Raw genomic sequence first — 26,504 nt, forward strand, 5'->3', positions numbered from 1 at the left:
TAGTCGGAAGAGGGATGGAATTCCAATAGCACAGAACACAGTAGTCAGAGACAGTATTTCTCCTCTGTTTATTTTACTACACGTTCCTCGGCGCATCACACTCGACTTTTGGCTCGTTCACTCCGCCGATCCGACTCGTTCACTCCCGCCTCGATTTCTTTCCACGCACGCGCACTCTACATCCATATGACGACGTACAACATGAAATTTGAAAAATAGGCTCGTTATTTTTCAACGTCTCCGGATTACGACGCCGCGTTGAAAAGAAAAGTAAAAAAAGTGTTGATATTCACTTCACGTCTTCTTTGAGATTTTGATTTAGATCTTGGGGAGGCCAGGCCATGGAACATCAAAGAGACACTTGTTAACATTTGCACTTGTGGAATAGATCTATAAGTAAAAATAATGACAGCACGAGAATTCAGGGCACTAAAAGAATCTGTTTAAGGGTTTTGGGGAGGATGAGCTTTACAATAAACTGGCCCGCCTATTTTTGGATATCGACTTCCTGTTTTGTTATTTTCATCTCAGCTTGGCTAAATCACAGAAGGGAGGCAAGCATTGTAATGCATATTGATTTCTGGCCTAAAGTGTCTAAAATGATGATTATTTGCCACCAAAATTCATATGCGCATTCCTACTCTTTTTCACTTAAACCTGTGAAAATATGAAAGTGTTTTGCACAATATTCTGGATTTACTTACATCAAATGTGAGCGCCTATGAGCAAAACTCACTATCACCTCCACAAGATAAAAAATACTCAGGGAGTCCCCCGCCTACTGCCCGATGACGGCCAGGTCAGGCTCCAGTACGCCCGCGATCCCCGTGGGAACAAAGCGCTACAGAAAATGGATGGATGGATGGATGGATGGATGGATGGATGGATGGATGGATGGATGGATGGATGGATGGATGGATGGATGGATTATTGTTGTTAGAATAATAATAATAATTATTATTATTATTATTATACTCCAATTAAAATCAAATAATATTCATATTTTTTTACTAGATCAAATCGGTCAACAATAGTTTTTGTGTCTGTCAAGTGTTTCTCCAAGCACAGCACATTGAGTGTCAACAGGAACCTCGGATGGAAATGTTTATTTGTCCAGTTTCTGTTACAATGACATCATACGTATTTGCTCATTACAATCATTCATGTTAACAGTTATTAGTAATTACAGTCAGCAACAAATGTTTTCATCTACACCTCAATTGAATTTATGCTTCTCTCTACACATAATAGGTGTTGAAATATGTTTGAATACAACAACCACCGTTTGCACATATACTACATGTATTAGGTCACTCGCTTCATCTTCTAAAAGGACATCATTAGTTTCGTTTCATGTATGCTATCTTCTAATAAAAATGAATGTTCCTGTACGACACTCAAATTTAGCAAGGATGTTCAAGAATTAAAACACTCTCTGTAATTTTGCGTTGTTTAATACACACAAAAAATGTCGATGCAGTTAGTTGGGAGCAGAAAGTATTCTATGATAAAGATAACAACAACCTGGCACTAGCCAACTTATTTTTTTTTCTCCCGTATAATTATTGTAATGGTGACAACTAGTAGACAAAAGACACAACAATAAAATGAACAGGTTAAACATGAATATACTAGATATTAGGACAATCACACAACTCAAAAGTACACAATTGAATGATAACAATCCTTCTATGATCATGATAATGACAATCTGGTACTGGCCAACTTGAATGTTTTCCTCCTGTCTAATAATTGTAATGGGGACATCTATTGGACACAAGACAACGCTAAAATAAAATAAACAGGTCAAACATTAACATACTTAAGATTTGGATGCTCAAACAACTCAGAAGAACACAATTCAATAATAACAATCCAAATTTTGTTGTCTGTATTTTCTCCATTACCAAGGTTCGACTGACAGTTTGACGAGTGATGTGGAAGGCACACGGTCAGGTCATGACTGGTTCATCATCACCACTGCTCCATCTGGACCTGTAAATAAAAAAATTAAATAAATAAATAAATAAATAAATAAATAAATAAATAAATAAATAAATAAATAAATAAATAACAGGCAACAGCGGATCATTTCAGGACTCTGAAAAACATTTTAAGGACTCCTAAACCCTACAGTATATTTTTGCGCTGTTTATATTTCCACTAAGGTTTATACAGTAACCTCTTTGTAATACTGAGCAACTTTGGTGTTACGCAAAAGAAAACAAACAGGCTTTCCAAAAGCATTTGCTTACTCTGTGTTTCTACAGGTGCTGCTGCTTCCTTGCTTTCATTCATCTTGTCTCCAGTATCCTCAAGGATTTCAGATGGCTGATCATCAGTGGGCATCATCGCCTGTGCCAGGGACTGGTTGGACTGTGGTTCAGCAACTGAAAGGACTTCCATGTCTGACTCGGTGTCAGCTTGTGGAGGCTGACTAGTACCTTCCTCTTCTGAGGCAGTGACTGTCTCCTCCTCTGGAGCTTCAACTTCAGCAGCGTCCTCTACAAATGTCTCAGCTCCAGGCAACTCTTTGTCCACTGGAGCTTCAGCAGAGATATTTGCCTCCTCAGAGGTGTCTTCTTCGGGTGAGGCCTCTTCAGGTGTGATGTTCTCCTCCGGATCTGGATTCTGATCTTCTTCGGGTGAGGCCTCTTCAGGTGTGATGTTCTCCTCTGGATCTGGATTCTGATCATCATCATGTATCCCTCCTGCATTTTCTTCCTCTGTGGGACCAGAAGTTGTAGTTTCCTCAGATGGCACCTCCTCCTCTTTTTCTGTAGCTGGAGAGGAGGCTTCTGCTGACTCTTCTGCAGACACATTCCCTTCTGGAACAGCCGCTTCATCACAACTCACGACCTCTACAGCGCTCAGCTCCTCTTCTTTAGTGAGAACAACCGTTTCATGTGAAGGCTCTTTCGCCATAAGATCTTTGGTTTCCTCAAGGTTTTCAGATTGTAACACTTCCAACACAGAATCCAAACCCTTTCCATCGTCTTCTATGTGACGGACAGCTCTCACCAAACTGGACTCCCCGACAGAAGCTGCTGCAATTTCAACTGTGGAGCCGGCCAGTATTTTTACAGCTGTAAGAAGATCTGGCAGAGCCTCTGAAGGACAGAAATTGAACAACTTCAAACTTAAAGTTAAACATGTGATCAGTCAATGACAAAGGTTCACTGGAAAAGGCGAAGATCTCAACTGAAACAATACTAATACAAAGAAATGGATTTCTACGTGGACTTCACTGCACTGAGGATCAACACACAGAAGCGGTACCCCACTGAATTTTAAAGAGGAGGACGAGGCATGTCGAAGATGACAGCTTTGTGTTTGCTGCTTGAATGATGCAGCACTTTTTTGTTGTACGCGCAGCAAAACAAAGACGCATTTTCAACTTTGTTTCACAAGTATTACTACAATGTATGCATTTGAGTAAACAAATCAGAATGGGAAGGTCACTAGAAGGATAGGATGATTGATGGTGACGCTTTTGAAATGAGACAAAGTTGATGGCAAAAGACGCAGATAGACAACCACTTATTGACATTCTTAAACCTAAGTACAAACACAGACTGGTGGATTCTAAAGGGAATCAAAGAGAATTTATTGTGCAGAAAGTGCTCAAACTTGGTAGATATTAACAAGACTGCAGATCACCCCCATAATAAATAGGGGTTCTACTCAAGCACCCATTTAAGAAACAACTTGGTACAGGACTTGCCTCTCTTTAAGAGGAAGTCACCCCAAAAAATTATTTGTAATAATATGTTCTTTGCAGCCCAACTATGAGAAACACAGTGTTCTGGTTAATGTTTCGTTTATGGAGTATAAATACAGCAGAAAAAATCCACCTGTTTTTATCCATCTCAGGGGTCAGGCATTGCCACTCGCTGTCGACATCACAGTTACCAGCTAAATCTCAGGTCACAACCAATCACGGCTCCGCTTCAGAAAACTGGTGAGCCGTGATTGGTTGTGTGGTTGATTGGTAAAACCTGAGATGGATTAAAAAAAACATGTGAATTTTGCTGCATAACTCATATTCTACAAATGCAATATTAATCATGATGCCATGTTTAGATTCATGGGGCACATACATACAACAAATAATTGTAAAAACATTTTTTGTGTTGACTTCCTCTTAAATTTCTGTACCAACCCAAAAAACACAGAATCATTTATGAACGCTCAAAAGTTTAGAAAAGTGTGTACATCTAAGTGGACATCTTAAGTCTCCAAAGAATTAGACTGATCAACCCCATGCTGCTTCATTAATAAAGGAAAAGTTATAATAAATGCTTCTGTTTCTTTCCCTATTCTATGTTGGTGGGTTTTGAGATGAATCAAGAGGAACTGAAGTTGTGGCCATCTTCTCTAAGCAAACGCTTAAGGCATCATGCTGCCATATCTGCACAAGGAACAGTCTCTGCCTCAGTGGGGGGACTAGGGGGGAGGGTCTTATCCACTAATGTTGTACCAGCACTCGCAGGCGCCTCTGCTGTCGTCTCCTCTGCTGGCGTCTCCTCTGTGGCCTCCACAGGGGTAGAAACAGCTTCAGCCACTACAGATGGAGCTTCTTCCTCAGCAGGTGGCTCGACTTCATCCTCAGTGGCAATAACCTCAGACACCACGTCAACATCTTCAAGTGTTACGCTCTCAACAATAACCTCGCTAGTGATATCTGCCACAGGCTCTGAAGATGCAGCGACAGACTCTGTGACCACTTCAACTGGCACCTCTGGCTCCTCGACTGGGGCGGATTCAGGTGCCGCAATCGCTGACTCAGCGGAAGCTTCAACTTCAAAGATGAAGAACAGAGCAGAATAAGTTCTCTTTCACACGTGAACTTGGTGAACATTCTTTCATTCATAATAATTTGCAAGACTGTATTATGATATTATTGTATTTTTTCCCCAATGTAAATAGCACTAAGAATTTAATACCCATAAAAGAAAAAAACAATGGCTAATAATATAAAACTAATCTTTAAAATTTTACAAATTTAAAAATTATTTTTTATACGTATAATGTACCATATATGTATTTTCATTCCTCATTATTTAAGACATAAAACATCATTGACAACAACACCATTGTTAACAATCTTCATTATTTATTATTGTTTATTTTAAACACCTTCCCAAAAAAGTGACCTATGACACAAAAATCTCATTGTTCAGCTGCTCTGAGCCCAAAACAAGCATAATGAATTTGAAGACAGAAATTGGGACGGACATGCTATTGAGGATGATTATTCTAGCATGTTTATTTAGGCGGTGCACCAAAACAGAATCAACTGATCTAGTACGCTCCGTACTTTTCTGTGTGTAAAGCGGTAGCTGACCCTTTGTTGTGGAGCCCATGTTCGCGAGTCTGTCCTCATAGCGCTCACTGTCACCAATGACCGTCTTGTAGGCCTGTGAAACAGGACAAACACAGTACACTTGTTGCATTATAGAAGACAACAACTGATCAAAAATGCGCATGATTGGTTAATAGAAGCCTCTAAATTGGCAAAAGGCCTGAATGTGAATGGTTGTGTGTGCGCACTGATGGACAGGCCATCAATTCAAACCGTATTGCACTTTTCACCCCATTGAGCAGGATAAGCAAAAAGACAATGGATAGAGCGAAATGAGCTATCGTAGCAAGAGTAGCATCGTAGCAGATATGTAATCCAAAAGGTATCCTGCAGAGGGTTCTGTCATCATTTTTTTAAGTAAAGTTTACATTAAAAATGTATCTAGATTCAAACACTTTTATCTCGTGCTACAACTAGATGAAATAAAATTGAGGAAATCCAACAGAAGATATTTTTTTAGTGTAGGTTATGTATATAAATGGAATTTTGGAAATTGACAGATTCTGTAGCCAAATAAAGTGTTTATAGCACAACATATCGGTTCCAGTATTTTCTTTAGTATAGACATTTATGTATGTATACACACAGACTTGGTTTAGGTTCAGTGGGTACGGCTAGAAAATAGTCTAGTGCAAATATTATACAGTGCCTAACTTTTCATACCAATTTCCTCAAGTTAGAAACTGTTGCGTATCCAGGCAACCACCAAGACTTACATATACGACTGCAGCAGTGAGCCCTCCTCCACACAAAACAAAGTATGTCATGTTTGTGGAGCCACCAGGAACCCCGAAGGCCATGTGGCGCACTGGCGCTGCAGATTGACAAAAAAAGAAGAAAGTACACATGTTAATGAAATGCTTTATTCATAGTGTGATGAAGTATTTGGGGGAAAAATTCAAAGTGAAGAGCGACTTGGTGCAAAGGTCAATTGCACTACGATAGCATCAACATGTTCCCATTCTGTAATCTTGTTACACAATGTGGCCCTGCTTATTTGGAGCCAAGGAGATGGAAAGATTTTGCAACAGCCAAGTTAAACACTAAACAATCCCCTAAATTAAATATCCGGCAGACCACACAAGCAATTTGAGATTGGTATCAAATACAACATAGTCAGGGGATTTGACTTTTTGCAATCAAACTGTCCCCCAAAACAACACTGCAAAAAGCTTCTTAACAGGCTATTGTTATCGCAGAGGACAGGTGAAAGTGGCCTGTTGCGAGTGAAGTTGCCAGTGTTTAGAGGATTGCCAGGGGTGCATGCAGAGGAGGCCATAAATATAACCACCTTAAACCCAAACCACTTTAATCTCATCTACTGTTCACACACAAACGTTCTTCTGCCAGCACAGATAGGTGCATTCGAACAGATACTGTAGATGATTACCGAGATTAATTTGTATGTGCATCGGTAAAACCAGGAACTGAATTATGTATGGGATATATGGTTGGTACAATGTGTTTAGATGCTTCTCAAATTTGATTTGGGCATAGCATTTTTTTCAAAATCTTTTGGAAAAGAAAGACAAGTATTCAGAAGATTGACTTTGTTGTGTGTGTTTTTCACCTCAAACTTGCATAAGGACCTTGCTTGTTTGGCAACCTTAACAATTGACGACTGTATCACCGATTGAGACACATCTTGTGATATGACGGTATTATGCATTATTATTGCGCCACTCAGTTTAGCAGCACGACCAGGTCTTGAATTCAGTATCTTCAATATTTGTTCAAGTCTCGCATGTCCTGAGTTCAACCTCTGCACTTGACAATGTAGATTTAATAAAAAAAAAAAGTGCTCAGACTAAGGTACCCACGTTAATTGACCATGTATTTGCAATTGATCTTTTCTAAAACAAGGAAATATTGCAACTTTGATGGAAAGCTATAAATCCTACTATTCTCTGTGACTACATCAATTATTATCATGTCTATTTTTCTCTTTTTCTCCCAGGTAAAATGTCAGAGGTCATGACGTTCCAAAATGGCGCAGAAATTAAAACAAACTGTCCTCTTTTGAATGCAGAGACGCTCCTCCCCCCCTAATACCATGACGCTGCAACACCTCGAAAGGCCAAGTACAAGTTATTTATAAAGGTAATCAGTTAAGCTCCCTTACAAAGTGAAAGCCTGTTAAAATGAACATGCATGCCGGATGAAAGCAGGCAAGATGGCACCTGAGGTGGAGGGGGACACGTGTGGAGGAGTGTGCTCTCTTGACACGTGTGCCAGATGTCACAATGGCAAAGGTGCACAGTTGCATATGATACAGCCCTTTTTCTCAGAACAAGAATGCAATATCCGGTCAATTCTGAAAGAGTCACTGTTGTCGAAACTTTATTCATCCTGGATGGATGAATTGTTCTCACACTTTTGGGGTCCTAGACAGCCGGATCCTATCACAGCACTTTTTGTGCAAAAAGCAGGGTACACCCTGGACTGGAGGGCTTTATTCAGGAAATTGGAAACACAAAGCAGTCGAAGCAGTTTTCCCTTCGGCTGAATTCCACTTGCTCAAACCCCAGAGTAAATGATGATCCAGGCAAGGATGCGTGAAAAGACAATGCTGTGTGAAAATAAAAGCCCTAAATCCTTTTTAGTTCGCATGCACAGTGGGCGTTGTCATGCAATCATTCCAACATGTTACAAGCTAATATATGGACATTAAATTCATGTCCTTTGGTACACTTACATAATCTAACAAGATCCAGTAATGCAATGATCTAACACTGGAAAATGGTGAATTGTTGCACCTCAAATAACAAGCCAAACACAACTTTAACAACTTTAAAACTGAGTCAAAGTGTGTAGTTTGCATCGTTCAAATCCAATGCACAGGACACTGTTGCTTAAGCAGGACCATTTCAAAACTAAATGCTTTATTTCTACAACGCATACCGTCTCTTTAATCATTAAGCCGATAATTAAAAGGAGGATTACATACATTTGCTCATAGTTCAACCCATACCCCATGTATGTAAAAGTTCCATTATCTCCCAAAGAAAACAAACAATTACATACGTTGAACATGTTAGAATGCAACAAGTCTGACCTCAGCAATTGGATGATGTAAAAGTCACTTAAGTCAAACTCACCTTTTGTACATGTCGGTGTGAAGAACCTCTGAGCTACCGGGCCGAGTCTCTGGCAAACCCGTCTACAGAACATTTTGCTTGATATAGGCAGAGACTGACAGCGAAACGCCGAATGCTTTCAAGGACTACTTTTGAGCCTATCTCTCTCTCACAGTCGCTGCTTTCTCCGTGTTGATGGATAAGACGTCATAACAAGCTGTTAAAAAAAAAAAAAAGTCTCACTTGAATGCTCCCTAGCGGCCAGTCGACGCAACGGTAAAGATTTTGTGCTTTTGATACTGGACAAAACGTTTTTTTTTTTGGGGCTGTGATTTTTTGGGTTATACTAATTGACTAATGAACTAATAACAACAGTAATGATAACAGTATTGTATGACACTAATATTGTTATTTGGATGGTGAGAATAAGCGGGCCAGGAAATGGATGGATGACTTATTTATTATTATAAGTATTTATTCTATTTTTAAAATAACTCACAACAATAATTAGTATATTACTCCACAGTATTTAAATATATAAGTACATACATACATACATACAATATATATATATATATATATATATATATATATATATATATATATATATATATATATATATAGAGAGAGAGAGAGAGAGAGAGAGAGAGAGAGAGAGAGAGAGAGAGAGAGAGAGAGAGAGAGAGATATTTACATTTGAAAAACAACAGGTACATCATGTTTTAATCATAATAATAATTCTTATTATTATTTTTATTATTATAGTAATAATAATGATAATAAATTAAGAGGTAGGTTATGCTTCAGATTGGTTTTTCTGTAATAACTGATAAATTACAATGCCTGGTATGAATTTTTATTAAAATAATTGATGTGCTCAAATAAAACTAAAGACTTAAAAAATGTGTGTCGATACGTTTACTGATAGTCATTTAAATTTGCTGTTGGTCAATGTAATTAATCCGAGCGTTATATGTATAGCATGTATCTGGCTGGTCCAATAGTCGGCAGTAATGAGCCAGGGCGTTGCTGAGCAGCTGGCATTTAAAGCACAAGAAGAAGAACACGGCCAGACCGGAAAAATTAAAGAACACTAATAGAAAATTTACGTTTTGAACATAAACTCCCTCTGAAATGATGCTCAAAAGTTAAATTGACGTGCGATATTTTTAAAAAACAGGTGAATTGCTGACAGGTGAGTAAAATTGATAGATGCTGCTTTTTCTTCGCAAGTATAGCTACAGACGTAGCTGTTTTGCTAAACGTGAACTCGGAATGGCAGTAAACGTGATGTAAAATGTGTTTCTCTGTTGCCTTCACACAGGGGCAGGATGAAGGTCAAGATCAAGAAATGGAACGGGGTGGCGTCGTGGTTGTGGGTAGCCAATGATGAAAACTGTGGGATCTGCAGGTTGGCTTTCAATGGTTGTTGCCCGGACTGTAAGTAACAAGTTGAATACATTAACTTTCACTTATTAAGTGTCCGATGAGATGCTTTCGTATTTCACAATAAATAATAAACATTTAAACCTCGTTGAATAGTTTACTAGTCACATCCACTTAACTCACAGGCATCTACCTCCGATTCACATTTGGTCAGAACATACGGAAGAAAAACGACTTCCGTCCTCAAAATGGACGTCCATCGGTGACAGACGGACAGCCCATTCTGTCATTAAGGCTTAACGCCCACCTGTGGTTTTATATTTAATGTTACTAATGTGCACAGACTAATAACAGTGCAATTTATATGCTGAGTTTCATAACAATTGGTTTTATTGTGTAACAAGTAAATAACAAATAAGTAATATATAAGTCAATCATACAAAAAGCCTTCTACCATACAAAAGATTCTCCCACTTGGACAGATTAGAGCTGCAAGTGGCTTGTTGAGGACGTTAAACAGTATTAATGAGTGAGCTACAGCTCCAATCGGTTTTACAGGTAAGGTGCCTGGTGATGACTGCCCGCTGGTCTGGGGTCAGTGTTCCCACTGTTTCCATATGCACTGCATCTTGAAGTGGCTCAACTCCCAGCAGGTCCAGCAGCAGCAGTGCCCCATGTGTCGACAGGAGTGGAAGTTTAAAGAATGAACACAATGTGGAAACTAGGGCAGAAGTTTTGGTCTTGCCTGTAAAAATGTTTTTTTTTTACTTGTACAGTGCGTCTAAACTAAAAATTATCTGGTCACAATGTTTTATAATAAAACTTCACACTGATCATTTGTATGTTCTCTCATATTTTTCAATGCTATCTTGACAGAGATTAGCCACTTGAGGACGCCAGAGCAAAGCATATTGGATTTCTATGTGACGAGGTGGCAGACCCTTAACAGAAAAGTTGTATGAAATGCATCATTTGGCTTAATATAACAAACACTTTATTTTAGAGGTACAAACCGTAACAAAAATAAGACTATACAGTTAACATGCTGCTAGATTCATATTAATATAAAAAAAGACTAATTATTGCTGAGTCTGCTTCAATTGGTCAGAATCCATTAGGAAACCCTAACTCATGCGCTTCAAACTCATTGAAAAGTATGCATTTTTTTTCGACCAAAAGCTGACCCTTTGGAGTATACACTTGCAAATGTGCAGCAAACACTTTCAAGATGCAGATGGAGCTGGCTGCTGCCAATCTACGTATGTAGGAAAAAGCCTGCTGTGTCAGACTTCCTTCCACCAGACATCCACGGTCACCTCCACTGTTGAGGCAGCTTTCTGCAGGATGCTGAAGCCACGAGACCTTTTCTCTCTTCCTTGTCAGAACTATTTGAGTACCCGCATCGGCTTTCCGTTGCGAGTAACACTCCGTGGCACTCAGTCGTTGTTGACTAGACCGAATAGGTCCAGCAGTTCCTTGTTCTCCGGGTCAATGAGGTCACAAGGCTTCTCTCCACAGTCGTTTTCCATATTTGGATCAGCGCCCAGTGAGAGAAGATAGCTAAAAGAAACAAAGACATCACCGTCATGCATTAGTGTCGGATTCAAGGAGGTCAATGAGGGGCGAGAATAAAACAGATTGCCTGGGTTCTTTTACACCGCAATGTCGAGGGCATCTGGTCAGCATACTACCTTACTGGCTGTGCGTCAGTGATTGTGGATTGTTATGGGAACAAACTTTGTGGTCTCACCGTGCAATGTGAGGGAAGCCGTCACTGCAGGCCATGTGTAGCGGGGTCCATCCCTCGTCATCCCTCTGGTGGATGCTTGCCCCGTAATGGACCAGCAATTCCACACACTCCAGGTTCCCAGACAGCACAGCCTCGTGGATGGCGGCTATGCCTTCACACACAAGCCATAATAATGTCAAAGTACAAGTAGCATCTTAATTGATACCTTTATTATTAAAAAAATCCATACTGCATATTATTAGTGGATATTTTATCCATATTTCAAGTGGCATTTTTGTCATAAACCTGGTTAGGAATTGTGTGGTCTTATATGGCCCCTAGTAGCATTGATGAACTCTACTAGTACTACAACTGAAGGATTAGGTGTTAAATTATAGGTTATTAGTACCATTTAGTTGTACTAGTGAAGACAGAGTAAATGGAGGTCAAGGATATCACATAGATGCTCAAATGGGTTTCAACAGGCCCAGTAATAAGCCTCACCAGAGGGGTAGATGGTGTCCAGGGTGACCCTTCTTGTTCGGATGAAGCGTCCAATCCTCTCCAGCTCACCATGACGGACAAAGTCCTGGAAAACGATGTCATTGGGGAAATGCACGTTGCGGATGGGCTTTTGCGACGCGGAGCTCTTGTACTTGTCCTGAGCATAAGCTCGAAGGGGCACGGTCTGAGACGTAGGGAACTGGTAGTACTTCATTGTCCTCTGTCAGAATTTGCTTAGGAAGGAGGAAACAAAATTCAAGAAGAAAAGAGAGCGAGGTCCTCAATGATGTCTTTTTGCTCAAATCAGTCGTCCTCTGTGTGACTCAACAGTGTGGTGCTGCTCGTCTGAAGGCCAGACCTCCCGGCCTTAAACCTCTTTATACTCTCTGGCAGGCTATTTTAGGGCACACTACAGATTGCAATGGCAAGACTTGGAAGATGTTCGGGTCAGCGTTCCTGCCAGTTGAAAACCAGGACCGTTTTCAACCCAGACAAACTATCATGTTGCCCACGTAAGATAGTGGTGACAAGTGACATCACATTAACATTCAGCGGGGGGATCTTTGTCAAGAACGCAATATAAGGAAGGCACGGATAAGGGAGTACTTAGCAACAACATGTCTATTTGTTAACATTCTCGTGGTACAAACAACACGTACTGCACAGATACTACGAGAACTTAGCAACAACATGGCTATTTGTCAATGTTCTCGTGACACGTACCGCACAGATACTATCTTCAGATGACATTAGAACAATCTAGGACTAGCAACACCGACTCATCAGTGTATAATATGAACAGGATCTATCTACACACACACACAGTGTAAATCTTAAATTATTCAGATGCACGCACACAGATTTTGTCAACAGAATTTGTACAGGGACCACATACCAATCGATTACATTTTACTTTCAAAGATTTGGATAAAGGTGCAATCGATTCAAATCCACCCGTTTCCTCATCCATTAAACAGTAGCCTTCTTGCCTAAAAACCAAATAAGCCAGGTATTTTCAATATTGTCCATATGTTTATTCTATGTAAAGGTTTGTAGTCAGTACTAAGTAGCATTCTAGATTTTACAACCATTGCTAAGTCGTTTTTATTGAAGTAGAATACATAATGTTCATAGACTGGAAAGACACCTGTTTAACAATTTCGGTATATGTGCCATGTTACAGTTCAAATAAATAGACTGGATGTAAAGGTGTTTTAGATTTATTTATTGGCCACCATGTCACATTTTCCACATCAATCTGGATATGATGGAATGCTTTAAGTATCCTCCACTGCTGTACAGATGTCTGTACAGATGTATTACCTCACTCTACTCATGCAGCATCATACACAAATTTCAACCTGACAAGGAAAATTAGCCATTCAAATCCCTCAAACACGCGCGCGCGCTCACACACACACAAACAAACAAACGTAGTGTATAAGTAGAGCGAAGTGAATACAGAGGGTACAGTATGAGAAAGGTGGTGGTGCTGTGCAACTGCCCTTTCCGCCCCTATCAGATTAACAAATGCTTGCCGGGGACCAACAACTAATGGGAGCACATCTGTCTGCTTTAGTAACCACAAAGAATCTCCAAAGAGGCATGAACAGAGTGCGACTTTTCAAAACTGGCTCCCAAATGAAAAACATCCACGGCCTGAGTGCGTGTCCAAGTGCCAACTCTGCCCCAGCAAGGCCAACTGGCTACAACTGGGCACAATGGTCAAACATTAAAAAAATAACCCTAAATTAAAAAACAAAACTCATAGTTAAAGCAATTAAATAAAACTTGTTTTTCCACCTCCGCCCCAAAGTTAGCATTTGTTCCTTTTAGAAAATGGTCAGTAGTCCCCATGCAAATTGAGGAGTTATATTTTGAGGGGGGATGACACTGATGAAAGAAAGACTCCGCCACCACTTACAAGGATGTTCAGATATTGGTTTTAGCTACATATGAGAAGGGGGGTGCTACACTGACAAATCATTTTAGTGAAAAATAACAGGTAATTAATTTGTCCCCTGAGAGATCAATCCTTACAAAAGCTGTCATACTAAACCCTTGGAACAAAATGGACTTCTGATAAATGCTAAGGTGTACATTCTTGGGGGAGCATGAATTGTTTTTAACATTTTGTGAAATGGATCCCAATGCCAGTTTTCCACACATCAATAAAAGAGGGGGGGGGGGGAATTTGGCATGGTGATCTACAGAGGTATCAGTATCATGAAGGTGGTGTGTTCTGTGTGCCCCTCCCCCATATAGAACAAAACCTGCCTGGAAAGAGAAATCGTGAAGAGATATACAGACTGGCCAAGCTGTGGGCCGGCTGGCGGACTGGCAGGCAGCTAGACAAGAAACAATAATCGCCGAAGAGGGACAGTCTATTAGAATGAGTGAAAGTAGTGAGTGGTACGTGGGGGCGGAGCGGTACTTTCTTCCAGCAACTCTTTACAGCTCGATGTGTCTGTTGTCCTCGCCGTCTGAGTCCTCACCCTCGTCCACATCGTCCGAATCCTGGAAAGCAGTCGGCAAACATTTTACAAACGAGCCAAAGAAAATGAATACTTTATGGAAGCAAAAGGTTGGTAGACTAGAGCAAAAACCTAGTCTAGAGCTACAAGGCACGACATGTACAGCGATTCATAGACTGAGGACAGCGGAGCGGAATAGAGTAGTTAAAGTCTGGCTGGGGTGCGGCACGTGTGCCACTGTGGGCGCAGGTCTCCATGGGCAAGGCCTCGTAAACTGTTTTAACAGCTGTTGGGGATATTTGTGGATAGTGGTTGGGGTGCACCGGATTTAGACTTCTGAGAAGGAGGCGTGCTTTAAAAAAAAAAAAAATTGAGGTACAGGCAAAAATTAATCTTATTCAAAAAGGACTTGTAGTGCACATTAACACCTTTGGTCAGATCTATTTAAATGCTTCAAGCACTTTCACCTTAAATGCCAATATTTCGGTTCAGATTTCTCAACATGTGCAATTTTCTTCAGGTTTGGTAGGTTAGCTGAAGACTAACTTGTGAAATGTGAATGATTGTTTACCATCTGCCCAAAGTCAGTTGGATTGGCTCCAGTACACCCATGAGCCTAGTGAGGACATTTGATTCGCGATGGCCCAGCCAGTTGGAAGGCAAAAAAGTGGGTCACTTCTAATGTTACAACCTAAAATCCTAATTTGTCCCTTTAATTCTTTTGGGGTTGCACCTTAAATGAATCCAAAAACCCTAACCCTAATTTGCAAAGCTATACCATTGCAAATCTGTACCAAAGTATAATACAGTACTTAGAGAATGTACTGAAAGGGGGGCGCCTCCATTTCCAAGGCACTATATATTCAGTGAAGGACTTAGCAGCACTTTTGCCACACGCTTTCGGTACAAGACTTTTTGATGCGACCACACTGACAATCGCACCTCAATAACGTCATCGTCATCATCATCATCATCATCGTCATCATCATCTCCAGCGGGGGCACCTCCCTCCTGACCACCGCTCTCCAAGAACTTGATGAAACCTTCCAGCGTTCTCTCCCCATTGTAGTCAATCACCTGTTCAAATAACGGCAATCCTCAAAACGTGAAAACTACAAATGAGTCTCAATACAGCTTTAATTATTTGACTTAAATTAGGATGCAGTAATTTCATTCCTTGGTGGTAAACTGATGGCAGAAATGCAGTATGGTCATGCAGGCCGTTTCATAAGCAGTAATGTAATGACCTAAACCAACAAAAGGTGGCTCACGTTTCTACAAAGTTAGCGATGCGAAATCAAAAGGCACTAATGACTTGTTGCAATGTAATGAACCACCGACATCAATAGCTGCGAAAGCAACTGCACCACATTCCAGTGAGCGTGATGAAAGTCACTTAATAGTTTCAAGTACGAGTGAAAGACCTTGCGTTCTTCTCCCACAGGGAAGAATTTCAGAGTAGGGAAACTGTGGACTTTGACGGACTCGATCTCATTGGCTGTTGAATCCATCTTGGCCACAATGATGTCGGCACTGTCCTTGTACTTCTCTCCCAGCTTTTCCCAGATGGGATTCAGCTGCTTGCAGTGGCCACACCAAGGGGCATCTGTAACAACAAAACATTGATGAAATCATGGGTATTTCTAAGTGGCTTTCAACAACAAGCTCGTAACACGCCAGTTTAGACAAATGCCACGTGCAACCAGAGATATACGGAACCAATTTCCATTGTGCGACTAAACAACACCTCATCACCTGTTGAGAGACGATCAGAAGCCAAACGACAACAGATTAGGACTACACCCAAAATAGCACACATTTGGATGGGAATGGCTGACAAATACTCCAGCAGTTATTTTTACGTGGATCTTTTCAGCATCAGTGTCTGGTAACAATTCAGACAGCAGGAGCGGCCATCAGACTGTATGCGTGGGGGTATGGCCATCTACTCTTAGATATGAAAAAGGCTTAGCAGGGATCGCGAGAAACGGTCAGAATTTATGACTAATAAAATTAGCCCTTAGGCCAAAAAAAAACAATCTTACAGAATTCAACAAAGACGTTCTTCTTGGGATCAAAGGCGACGTCCTCAAAGTTCTTGCCAACCAGAACCTTGACAGGGGTTTTGTCCCAATCTTCGGGGATGTCTTGGCTCATCAGGTGAGGCTGTAGGGAGAAGAGCGTACCACAGTCACTTCCATGTACTATATCCTCTCGGTATATTGATTTTTCTGTTAAAGATCAGAGCTTGTCCTGGCTCAGCCATCAGACTAGTGTCACCAACCTGTGCTCTCATTTAAAGGGTGCTAGAATTCTGTCCACTTTGTTTATCATAAACAGCTAGTCATTGTTTAACTATTCAAGATTAAATGAGTATGAAAATCAGCATTGCCAGTTATGTTACCTTCAGTTTTCCTTCGGTAAATCGTGTGCAGAATTCAACAATGCCTTCTGCGGTGATGGCGTTGCTCTCGGGCTTGTACTTTGTCATCTCATCTTCCAGGGTGATAAGGCGGATGGCTGGGCACTCCTCCTTCTTCAGACCAAAGAACTCCAGGATGCGCTGGTTGTCATCCAGACTGCTGTCGATGAAAATGAACAGGATCTGGACAGGGGGAGATGGACATAGTAACCAAACTTGGCAGGATGAGGGACATGAGAATGTTGGCAGTTTTCTTACCTGCCCTTTAAATGACTCTGCGGCTTTCTTAAACTGGTCCATTTTCTCCTGGAAGTCTGAGGCTGCTTTTGGCAGAAACATGAGAATGTGGGACTTGATCTCACCCCCAAAGATTTTAGGAGCAGTCTGTGGATGATAAGGTACTAATCAGATCACTGACTTTGGACAGAAGATCGTCGACATTCAGGACCGCATCAATTACCTGCTCAGTGAATTCAATGACGAGAGGCAGCTGGTTGGCTTTGACAAAAGACAAGATGGTTTCTTTGGTAAGGTCACCATCAAAGGTGTTGCGTCCTTCATCAAACTTAAAAACGGAACAAATAGAAGTAGTCAGTATATGAAAATCATCTAAGGGCCAGGTGTTCCCATCGCAACACCAAGAAAAGATTTACCAGACACACCTTCCAAATCACCTGCTTTTCCGGGATAAGAGAGGGCCACAAGGCTAAACAAAATTTTATTGTGCGTTAAGAATAGCTTCGGTCAAATTGGGCAAGCAGCTCTTACGGGCACACAAGAGCAACTGATGCCTTGCTGGCAGTGATTGAAATTTAAGACCCTGTTGTGATAAGCAGCTGGGGACTTTCACTTGCCTAACAGTCACGCTTGTTTAGCTGCCTGCAAAGCACCCACGTGAGAGCAATGTTTTTCATTAGGCTCGGGTCTTCACGTGACCACATGGCCGTCAACAGCAAGGATTGACTTCCACTGACGGTTGAGAGCTAAACACCAGGAGCTGCTTATGCTGAGCTCTCATTACTAATGATTCACCACCAAGGTATTTTATCTAAGGTCTTAACCATTGATATATGCAATTGTCTAACAGTAATTCATTTGGCTTTTCCACTACGCCACAGTAATAGAGAATCTTTGGATAAATGCAGCCACTTTTGTGGATTTCCTCTTCAAAATCTCTTACATGAGTGCCTATCATCTCATTTCAATCTAACATCTTCGATGTCAAATACAAGTACTGCATTTCTCTTTATTGTCATGACTGCGCCAGTTCTGTTGAATATCTTGCCAAGTCCAGCGCGAATAGCACTGCAGATAGTTATACTGTGCAAAACTGCAAGAAGATAGTTATACTGTGCAAAACTGCAAAGACTCCAGCAGTAGTCGCAGGTAAATTTGCTGGGGAAAAAAATTACCTTCAAATATAAAGTGCCTAACCTGTTGTGCCAGTTGGAAAATGTTAATTGGGCACAGACCTGTAAAAGCCCAAGTAACTTTTCAATACATATGACCCGTGACCATAAATCTAACAATTACACAGAAAGTCAGACATCCATTATCCAAACTGCTTCTCGGGAGTATCGCGGGTGTGTTGGAGCCTCGCCCAGCTGTCTTCGGCCAGAAGGCGGGGTACACCCTGAATTGGTTGCCAGCCAATTGTAAGGCACACCTCGAGACAACTGTTCACACTCCCAGTCACACCTTAGTTCAATTAAGAACACCCAATTAAGCTACCAAGATGTTTTTTTGAATGTGGGAGGAAACCGAGTCACAACAAAACAAAACAAAACCAACATGCAAACGCAACACACAAAGGACAAACCCCAGATTTGAACCAACAACCTCTGGACTGTGAGGTGGGCATGATAGTTCGTCAACAACCATAACGATAGATTTTCTTCAACACCTTATACTGTGAAAACATTTACAAAGGTGTATGTTTAAAATGGATTTTGCACTCACCTTCTTGAAGAGAACAACACCATCTTGGGAGACTTCAAACTTGGTGAAAACAGCATCATCTGAGGTTATACCAAAGGGAATGTCTTCTACTGCTTCCGCTGCTTTTTTGAAGGCCACGGCTCCAGCAGACTCCAAATTCTTCGAAGAGAGGCCAAAAAGATATTCAAATAATTTGGACTTGAGTTCAAAGTCTCACATCCTGCATTGCATGCATGCTTTCTGTGAAATAACTCAGTTGAGCGTATGCGGACTCCACTTAAAATATTCTCTCACCTTGAAGAATCCAATCACCACAACTTCATGGTCAGCTATCAGCGCCTGTGCAGCCGTGACATCAGCCAAGGTGGTGACAGCGGGGCCTGTGCGCTTCTTTAGCCAATTGACAAAGTCATCTGCTTGCCTTCCAGCTGAAACAAGGACACCCAAATAGGTTAACAAAATTACAATGCAACAGCCTTTTATAAAGCATGCATGTGATTCTCGAGTAAAAGTAAACTTGTCTAACTAGGGTAAATGTTAAAATTGTGGTGAGAAAAAGACTATTTGTGAAAATATACTGGAGTAAAAGTACCACACAAGGAAAAGTGGCCATAAATGTAAAGAAGGTAAAGATTAAAAATCTGCTTGATACAGCAATAAATTGTACTCCGTGACATCATAAGGCTGTAATTCGCAAAGGCAAAATAGGGTATATAAAATTAGACTTAAAATAAAAATGACCACTATATTTTCCCAACATTCAGTCTTACTCAAATTATATTGCCCATTGGTGCTTTGACTTGAATATTTCCTTAGCGCCTGTGAAAGCATTCCCTCTCTGAACAAACAGATTGACCCAGAAAGAGGCCAGGGCGTCTGGTGATACTTTAGAAACGCGTTTCCAGAAGTTGGTTACAAGTCATGACGAGTGGTTTTATAAAAACCAACTCCTCTCCTGTGTCAAATGGAACAGAGCCCAGGCCACAGAGTAGACGTGACCGACTGCACATCTCACCAAAGTCTGACGTGACTCCGTATTTTACTGGTACCTTGAGCCAAGCAGTCTCAAATGACGTCTTGCAGTTGCCTCCCTAAGTTTAAGCAAAGAAAGATACACAGAGCAACGCCTGGCCCAATTCCTAAATGTTTTGCAGTCGGGCTGTCACGAGAATGCGTTAATTCGATTAATGAAATGTGCTGCAAATTAACATGCCATATTTAATAACACAATTGAGAGTGTCAAGCGCAAACATTTCAAGTTTGGCCCATTTATTAGCTACCCGTAGTCTGCATTGGCACGACTCCCATTGAGCTATGTTACACAGCTGCTTCCAGATCGTCTCGTTTAGATCTGTACCTCCTTCCTTAAACATGCTCTCTGTTCTTGTCAGCCCACTGACTTTGGTAATGCTTAGTCACGAATAGGTACGCAATTAGTACTTTTCATTATTGTTTGTCACCGTGGTGGTAGATATCACTCAGATTGCAGTCAGAAGCATACGAGGCAGCAGGTCATCGATAGACCCACCTATTTTAGCTGTGGTGCAAATTTAACAAAATTTGTTCATAAACCTTTTGCTTTCTGAAATAAATTTAATGGCAGAAAAAACTCATCGCTGGCGTTGACCTCCTATGTCACAAATTTGGGGAACTTTTACATTTTTTTTAACAAGTCTATACCATTAGTCCACATGTGGGGATTTTTTTTCTTACAAATGATTAACCAATCGAGAGTGCTGAAAATGGCTGGCCTGATGCAATGTTAATGACTGAATGAAAATGTCATTTTTGGGGTTTTCTGAAAAGTGATGATTTCGGGGGTTTGACAGCAATGTATTTTTTTTCCCTCTTTTTGCTTTGATTGGAGGGTCTCAACTTGGGGCACAGCATTTAATTTATAACGCATGAGCCTGTGAAGCCTTTCTACACTGTTATTAAGGGCTCAATTAAATTTTACTTGAATAAAAAAAAAAAAGACAGCTACTGCAGGCGATACAACAAAAAGTTGAGGATTTTTCAGAATTGAGTGGTCATCGTCCCTGTATCCCACAAGAAGTATTCAGCCCCAACACCAGTGTTTTGTTGTTCCATACTGTACAACTCAATTGTGTTAGATCTAATTAAGTTTGGATGCATGACTCAAGGGGTCAAACCTCATGAGCACAGACAGAGGAGACTAATGCAGGAGTTTACCCGAGTACTCTTTAGGGGATTCCTTGTCTCCCCCCTTGAAGAACTTGATGGTGGGGTATCCACGGACACCAAACTCCTGGGCCAGTTCAGTCTCTTCAGTTGCGTCAACCTTAGCCAGGCGGAGCTCTGAACCCTCTGCCTTCAGCATGCCAGCGGCCTTGGCATACTCTGGAGCTAGGGCCTTGCAGTGACCACACCAAGGGGCATCTGAAGAATGTAAAACAGGATGAAATTAGCAAGTAGTGGTCACCAACAGATTTAGAATGGAGCAGGAACAATTACAGTTACAAAAATTTCATAATAGACACTGTTCAGATCCGCACAAGCATGAAACAGGAGGATGTCAACAAAATGTCGCCATTGCACCAACACCTAATGCACCCGTTTGTTTGGTAAACTTCTCTTGATACTTCCAATTTTTTTCTTCAAGAACTTATTTTATAATCATTTTAACTACTGTATCTTTGTGGTTTGACATATTCAAACTCACCAATACTGTGAAGTGTTAACATATGCTTTACTTGCTCGGAGAGGGGACAAAAAAACCCTCACCGTTAGCTGTTTTTGTGCTCAGGTTAAAGTAATACATTAGCGCCATCTTGTGGCGTCATAATTGAACATTGAAATGAAGCTCAAGTTAACTGATATATTATGTAATTTATACAAAGATACCATTGTGTGGCATTGATAAACTTATTAGGAGAAAAGCATAAATTTCCTAGATTTTCCCCATTTACAACAATGTTCAGTCCCCACCCGCCGCCACAAGTAGCCTGGGCTGCTTGAGAAACACTCCAATAAACGATGGCATGGTGACACTGAGTCTTGAGGCTCCACAATGACATCTTTACATACTTCAGTCCATTATTTATTGTGTTTTCATTATTTTCCTTTGCACTGGCTACTAATACTGATGACTACTTCCAACTGCATCGATGGCTCAAAAACATCTGCATCAAACAATCGCGTGCCACAAAGTGATATTCTTTCAAACCCCCAAGACCTGCACCATAATTATGTGCACTGATTCATAATACCGATGTTTATTAAAAAGCGTTTAGAAATGTAATTATAATTTCATCAATTGTGTCTAATAGTATTTCTTTAATAACTTGAATTATTAAAAACCGAATTTTAAGTTCTTCGCCGCTGTTTATGGTGATTTAGGTTTTGGATTTTTGTATCGTTTCAGTGCACTTTTAAAAACACTGACAATGTGAAAAAGAAATCTAATCTATTTATGACACAGAGAAATGCCAACGCATCACATTGCAATGTTTATTTGCCGTGTAACTGCGAAAACACGTTCATCATGGACTTTGTGTTAAGTACACGTCGACTAAGCGCCACATCTCCACAGATCCCGCCCATCTGAGATCTACGTGGGCAAACAAAGCTCCATCCTTCCCATCCTCAACCAACGACACGGGGAGTCACGTAGGTAGGTAGCGGGTCAACTATCTGACTCTAGTTGGAAAACTACAAAGTGACTCCTTCAACTAGCAAGTACCAGGGTTAAAAAAAAAAAAAAAAAAAAAAAGATTTGAAATCGTGATAACACACTAGTGTGCAAAGTGAAGTAATCTGACGATTCTCGGCGTGTACTGGAGCTTTAGTGTAACGACACTGGGCATCGCGAATCTGTCCACAAAGTCCTGACATTTGGAGACATTTGACCAACAATGAACTGGGAAGTAGATGCGTGTGAGGACGGCAATGGTTAAGGGGCCAACGAGCCACTTGCAGGACAACCTGTCGAACGTGACAAAGTTTACCGCTAATTACGACTGGCTAGTTTGCTAGCACGCTAACTGCCAAAACGACAAGTGTGACGAAACAATCCAATATTAGCGTGCGAGATTTTGGTGGTTTGTCATACTTACAGAATTCTACCAGAATGTCTGGGTGCGCTGCGAGAGCCTCGTCGAAGTTACTCTTCTTGAGGACCAGAACATCGTCTTCTTCAGCGATCTCAGCCCGACTGGCTACAGCTAACGTGCACAGGACGAAGAACTTGAGCATTTTTACCTAAGGGAGTGTTCTTCCGCTGAAAACAAAATTGGGCGGACTAATTTTCAAATGAAAAGTTGAGTCTTTCAATTTGCTTGTCAATTCTTGCTCAGGATTGGGATTAGTAGCTTGGTATTTTGTGTCTACCGCGCTACTAACGTGGCAGTGCAAGCAGAAATCAGAAGGGTGGTCTGTAGTGCGCATGCGTATTTATCAAGCCCTAAGCAGTTCGTGTTGAATTGTGACTGGACCACAGCTGTCCGCACCTGGAAGTGAAAGCCACGCTCACATTAAACAGTAGAGGGTACGTCTCAATTCATCACGTAACCACTTCTGCAGTACTCGTCCCACTGTTTAGCACCTACTCACCAGGATAAGCACTTGAGCAAATAAGGGATTTAAGTACGACAATGAGATTTACCCACTATGGTACGAATTTAAGACGTCAGTAAAGTCGCATCTCTTGCGCGCGTTTAAGTCTATTTTTAATCAATATACATTTGTATAATATGATCCTGATCTGCACGAAGAACAAAGCTAGTTTGCATTTACTTTGCTAATAAATTTAAATTTAATAGTCCCTCTTTGCACATTCATAAATACACTATTCATTATTATAGGGGGAACATAGGACCACATATTTCCTAACTAGATGTATGACAAAAATGCTATTTTAAATATGAGCAAAATACATGCACATGAGCGAAATAATATATTCTTGATCAATATAGGAACTGATGAACAAGAAACGTGTGCGACAACAACATTTTATAAATGCTTTCACAAAAATAAAATTTTGATTTCATTGAGGCACTGTTTGTCATGCAAATCATAAGAACCATTGTAAGCGTAATTAAGAGATGTCTGCCATCTAGACATAAAGAACAAGCTTTTTTGTACCTAAGCATATTTTTTGTCAAAGCACAATTAAACACTGAAGCACAATTGTCTAAGTCAAAAATGTCTTAAGCAGTTGTGCTATTTTGCCAACAATATTTAAGAATATTTTGTTTTACTACCCCCATATTTACATTTTGTTTTAGGATGACTACAACAATATTCTACAAGTCAATCCGTTCTATATTATGTGCATTAATTATTTGAACAGTCATTGTGGGACAGAAAATGTCCTTTAGTTTTGGAATGATACATTTTGTTTTAAAGGAACTATAGTCATGTAAACAAGTAATGCAATCAGATTCAACTGATCCTTTAAGTGTATGCTTGTTTTTTCAGTGACTGAATAAAAGCTGAGTTAAAGATAAGTATATTTTAAAAACACATTAAAAAATTTATATACACACCATTTATGTAATTTATGCAGTTTGTGTCTAATACTATTCAACAATTGTTGGCTGTTGTGTTTATCCACATGTTGCATCATCAGAGCTTGCCCTGTCGAATAGTAGTATTTAAAAGTTGCTAAATGCTGAGCACAGTGAATATTCAAAACTTCACAGTGAAGTTTTGAATAAATGTACACGTAAGCTGAGAAATAGCTCATCTGCTTCAGTCAGTGCCAACATCCTAAATCATTGTGAAGTTGTTGAAACTGTTATCACATGAGGAAACTCAGGGAAATCAACATCTGTGCAGAGAAAACTCAATAGTGCAAAAATAACACTATGTTTAACATGTCGGCTAAACAAACACAGCATTAAATGAAGAAGATTGTTGATTTGACAGGGTGGGGACCAAATAAGCAGGAACTGGTCCAACTGGATTCCCCATTCATTAGAAATGTTCTTGCTAATCACAAGAGTACTTGATTATCACTAACCGTGACATGTGCAATATTCAATGTCACGCAATAGTCACTGTAAAGAGAACTGTACTGAACTATGAGCAATATAAGTACGTTGCTTACAGTGTTTAATGTCAAGGCTGTCACCTAAGCTGTATTTCCAATGCATATCTCCTTTTTGGAGAGTATTTTTTGAGGACTGCATAAAACACAGCTCGTGACCATAGGTGAGGGTATAGCAGTTGTTTGACCAGTAAAAAAAAAAAAAAACCTGACTGCTCCTCTCGAATCAGAGATTTGACTACCCTCATGTGCCAATCAAGAAGGACCATCCCCGATGCACATGCAATGTTGTAGAGGCGTGTCAACCAGGACAGCTGTACAACATTTATAGCCTTTAGGACAGTGGTTCTTAACCGGGGATCGATCGAACCCTAGGGGTTCGGTGAGTCGGTCTCAGGGGTTCGGCAGAGCCTCCACTGAGGAGGTCCGAACAAACCTGATTTATTGTGTAAATTCTGATTTCCCAGTATGCAATTTGTTGTGAGTTCATGCATTGTGTTGGTTTTGTTCTTTGAACAAGGTGATGTTCATGCACGGCTTATTTTGTGCACCAGTAAAAAATATCGATGTCTTGAATTTCCCCCAAATAATTTTATTTTTCACTAAAGAGGGGTTCAGTGAATGCACATATGAAACTGGTGGGGTTCGGTACCTCCAACAAGGTTAAGAACCACTGCTTTAGGAACTCTAGGAACTTTATAACCACCTCATTGACTTCAATGCCAGAGGTAGAAAAGCCCACCTCATAGTCCCCAGATTCTGCTTCCTCAAAGGAAGGCATGTTGCACCGCACCCCCTCCTAAGATGCTGGATGGCGGACCAGAATTTCCTTGAATCATAGAGTGCAGTTAATTGCTTATTTCTCATCTTAAGTTCTTTTTTTCTTTTTAATGCTTTTAAATGTTGTATTTTTCATAGTATCAATAACGAACAATGAGTTACCTTGCACTATGTAAATTAAATGGCGTTGCTTTGCCTAGTGAATTGACAGCAGCTACTTAGCTCAGAAAGTACAATTATTTGAGGGAAAGGGACATGGATTTCAGAAAGCACACACACACACACACGCACACACACACACACACACACACACACACACACACACACACACACACACACATACACACACACACACACACACACACACACACACACACACACGCACGCACGCACACACACACACACACACACACACACACACACACACACACACACACACACACACACACACACACACACACACACAGAGCATCTGAATTGTTGTTTTGACCATCCCAATGACGTTACATCATTAAAGTTTAATGGGATTTTAACAAGTACGTTGGAAGAGTGTTTTGAGCGAGGCAGACCACGTTGAGTGCCCGCTGCAGTTGCCATGCCAACGCTAGCAGTACTGGCTCATGTTAGCCTTGAAGTAATGAAGACATTCATGGGATATGGATTCAATGGAACATTCATTTGCATTAAGTATGAACATGACGCAAGCTTACAGTCTATATACTGGTTCATCAAATTGCTGGTTGCATGTTGGAAAAAGAGTTGGTCTTTAAAGATGTGACGTATACATATGTATTTATAGTATTTTAGAAAAAAAACAAT

General features: G+C 40.5%; 4 protein-coding genes across 5 annotated transcripts; 1 reads left to right on the plus strand and 3 right to left on the minus strand.

Moving 5' to 3' along the window:
- Positions 1–1,091: 1,091 nt before the first annotated feature.
- On the minus strand, positions 1,092–8,673 carry mgarpb (mitochondria localized glutamic acid rich protein b). Of its 2 annotated transcripts, none has more exons than XM_049720853.2 (6): positions 8,464–8,673; positions 6,082–6,179; positions 5,321–5,420; positions 4,481–4,801; positions 2,256–3,110; positions 1,092–1,995 (listed from the first exon to the last, which is right to left on the minus strand). In XM_049720853.2, exons 1-6 carry the CDS (start codon positions 8,534–8,536, stop codon positions 1,958–1,960), a joined length of 1,485 nt encoding a protein of 494 aa, XP_049576810.1. In that variant the 5' UTR covers positions 8,537–8,673; the 3' UTR covers positions 1,092–1,957. The 2 variants fall into 2 exon arrangements, with proteins under 2 accessions (XP_049576810.1, XP_049576812.1); XM_049720855.2 differs by having other exon boundaries at positions 5,348–5,420; positions 8,464–8,672.
- A 770-nt stretch (positions 8,674–9,443) lies between these two features.
- Positions 9,444–10,662, plus strand: anapc11 (APC11 anaphase promoting complex subunit 11 homolog (yeast)). The gene is made up of 3 exons (XM_049719947.2): positions 9,444–9,637; positions 9,767–9,882; positions 10,387–10,662. Exons 2-3 carry the CDS (start codon positions 9,774–9,776, stop codon positions 10,533–10,535), a joined length of 258 nt encoding a protein of 85 aa, XP_049575904.1. The 5' UTR covers positions 9,444–9,637; positions 9,767–9,773; the 3' UTR covers positions 10,536–10,662.
- On the minus strand, positions 10,197–13,116 carry ppp1r27b (protein phosphatase 1, regulatory subunit 27b). The gene is made up of 3 exons (XM_049719946.2): positions 12,062–13,116; positions 11,579–11,729; positions 10,197–11,388 (listed from the first exon to the last, which is right to left on the minus strand). The coding sequence occupies exons 1-3, from the start codon at positions 12,273–12,275 to the stop codon at positions 11,265–11,267; spliced, it is 489 nt and encodes a 162-aa protein (XP_049575903.1). The 5' UTR covers positions 12,276–13,116; the 3' UTR covers positions 10,197–11,264.
- A 149-nt stretch (positions 13,117–13,265) lies between these two features.
- Positions 13,266–23,300, minus strand: p4hb (prolyl 4-hydroxylase, beta polypeptide). Its single transcript, XM_049719945.2, has 11 exons — positions 22,972–23,300; positions 21,089–21,295; positions 19,190–19,323; positions 18,917–19,054; positions 17,418–17,522; positions 17,216–17,341; positions 16,940–17,140; positions 16,581–16,701; positions 15,960–16,141; positions 15,478–15,612; positions 13,266–14,578 (listed from the first exon to the last, which is right to left on the minus strand). Exons 1-11 carry the CDS (start codon positions 23,108–23,110, stop codon positions 14,513–14,515), a joined length of 1,554 nt encoding a protein of 517 aa, XP_049575902.1. The 5' UTR covers positions 23,111–23,300; the 3' UTR covers positions 13,266–14,512.
- Between the last annotated feature and the right edge of the window lie 3,204 nt (positions 23,301–26,504).

The sequence above is a fragment of the Syngnathus scovelli genome, chromosome 5 (genome assembly GCF_024217435.2).
Source record: "Syngnathus scovelli strain Florida chromosome 5, RoL_Ssco_1.2, whole genome shotgun sequence".
Classification (NCBI taxonomy): domain Eukaryota; kingdom Metazoa; phylum Chordata; class Actinopteri; order Syngnathiformes; family Syngnathidae; genus Syngnathus; species Syngnathus scovelli.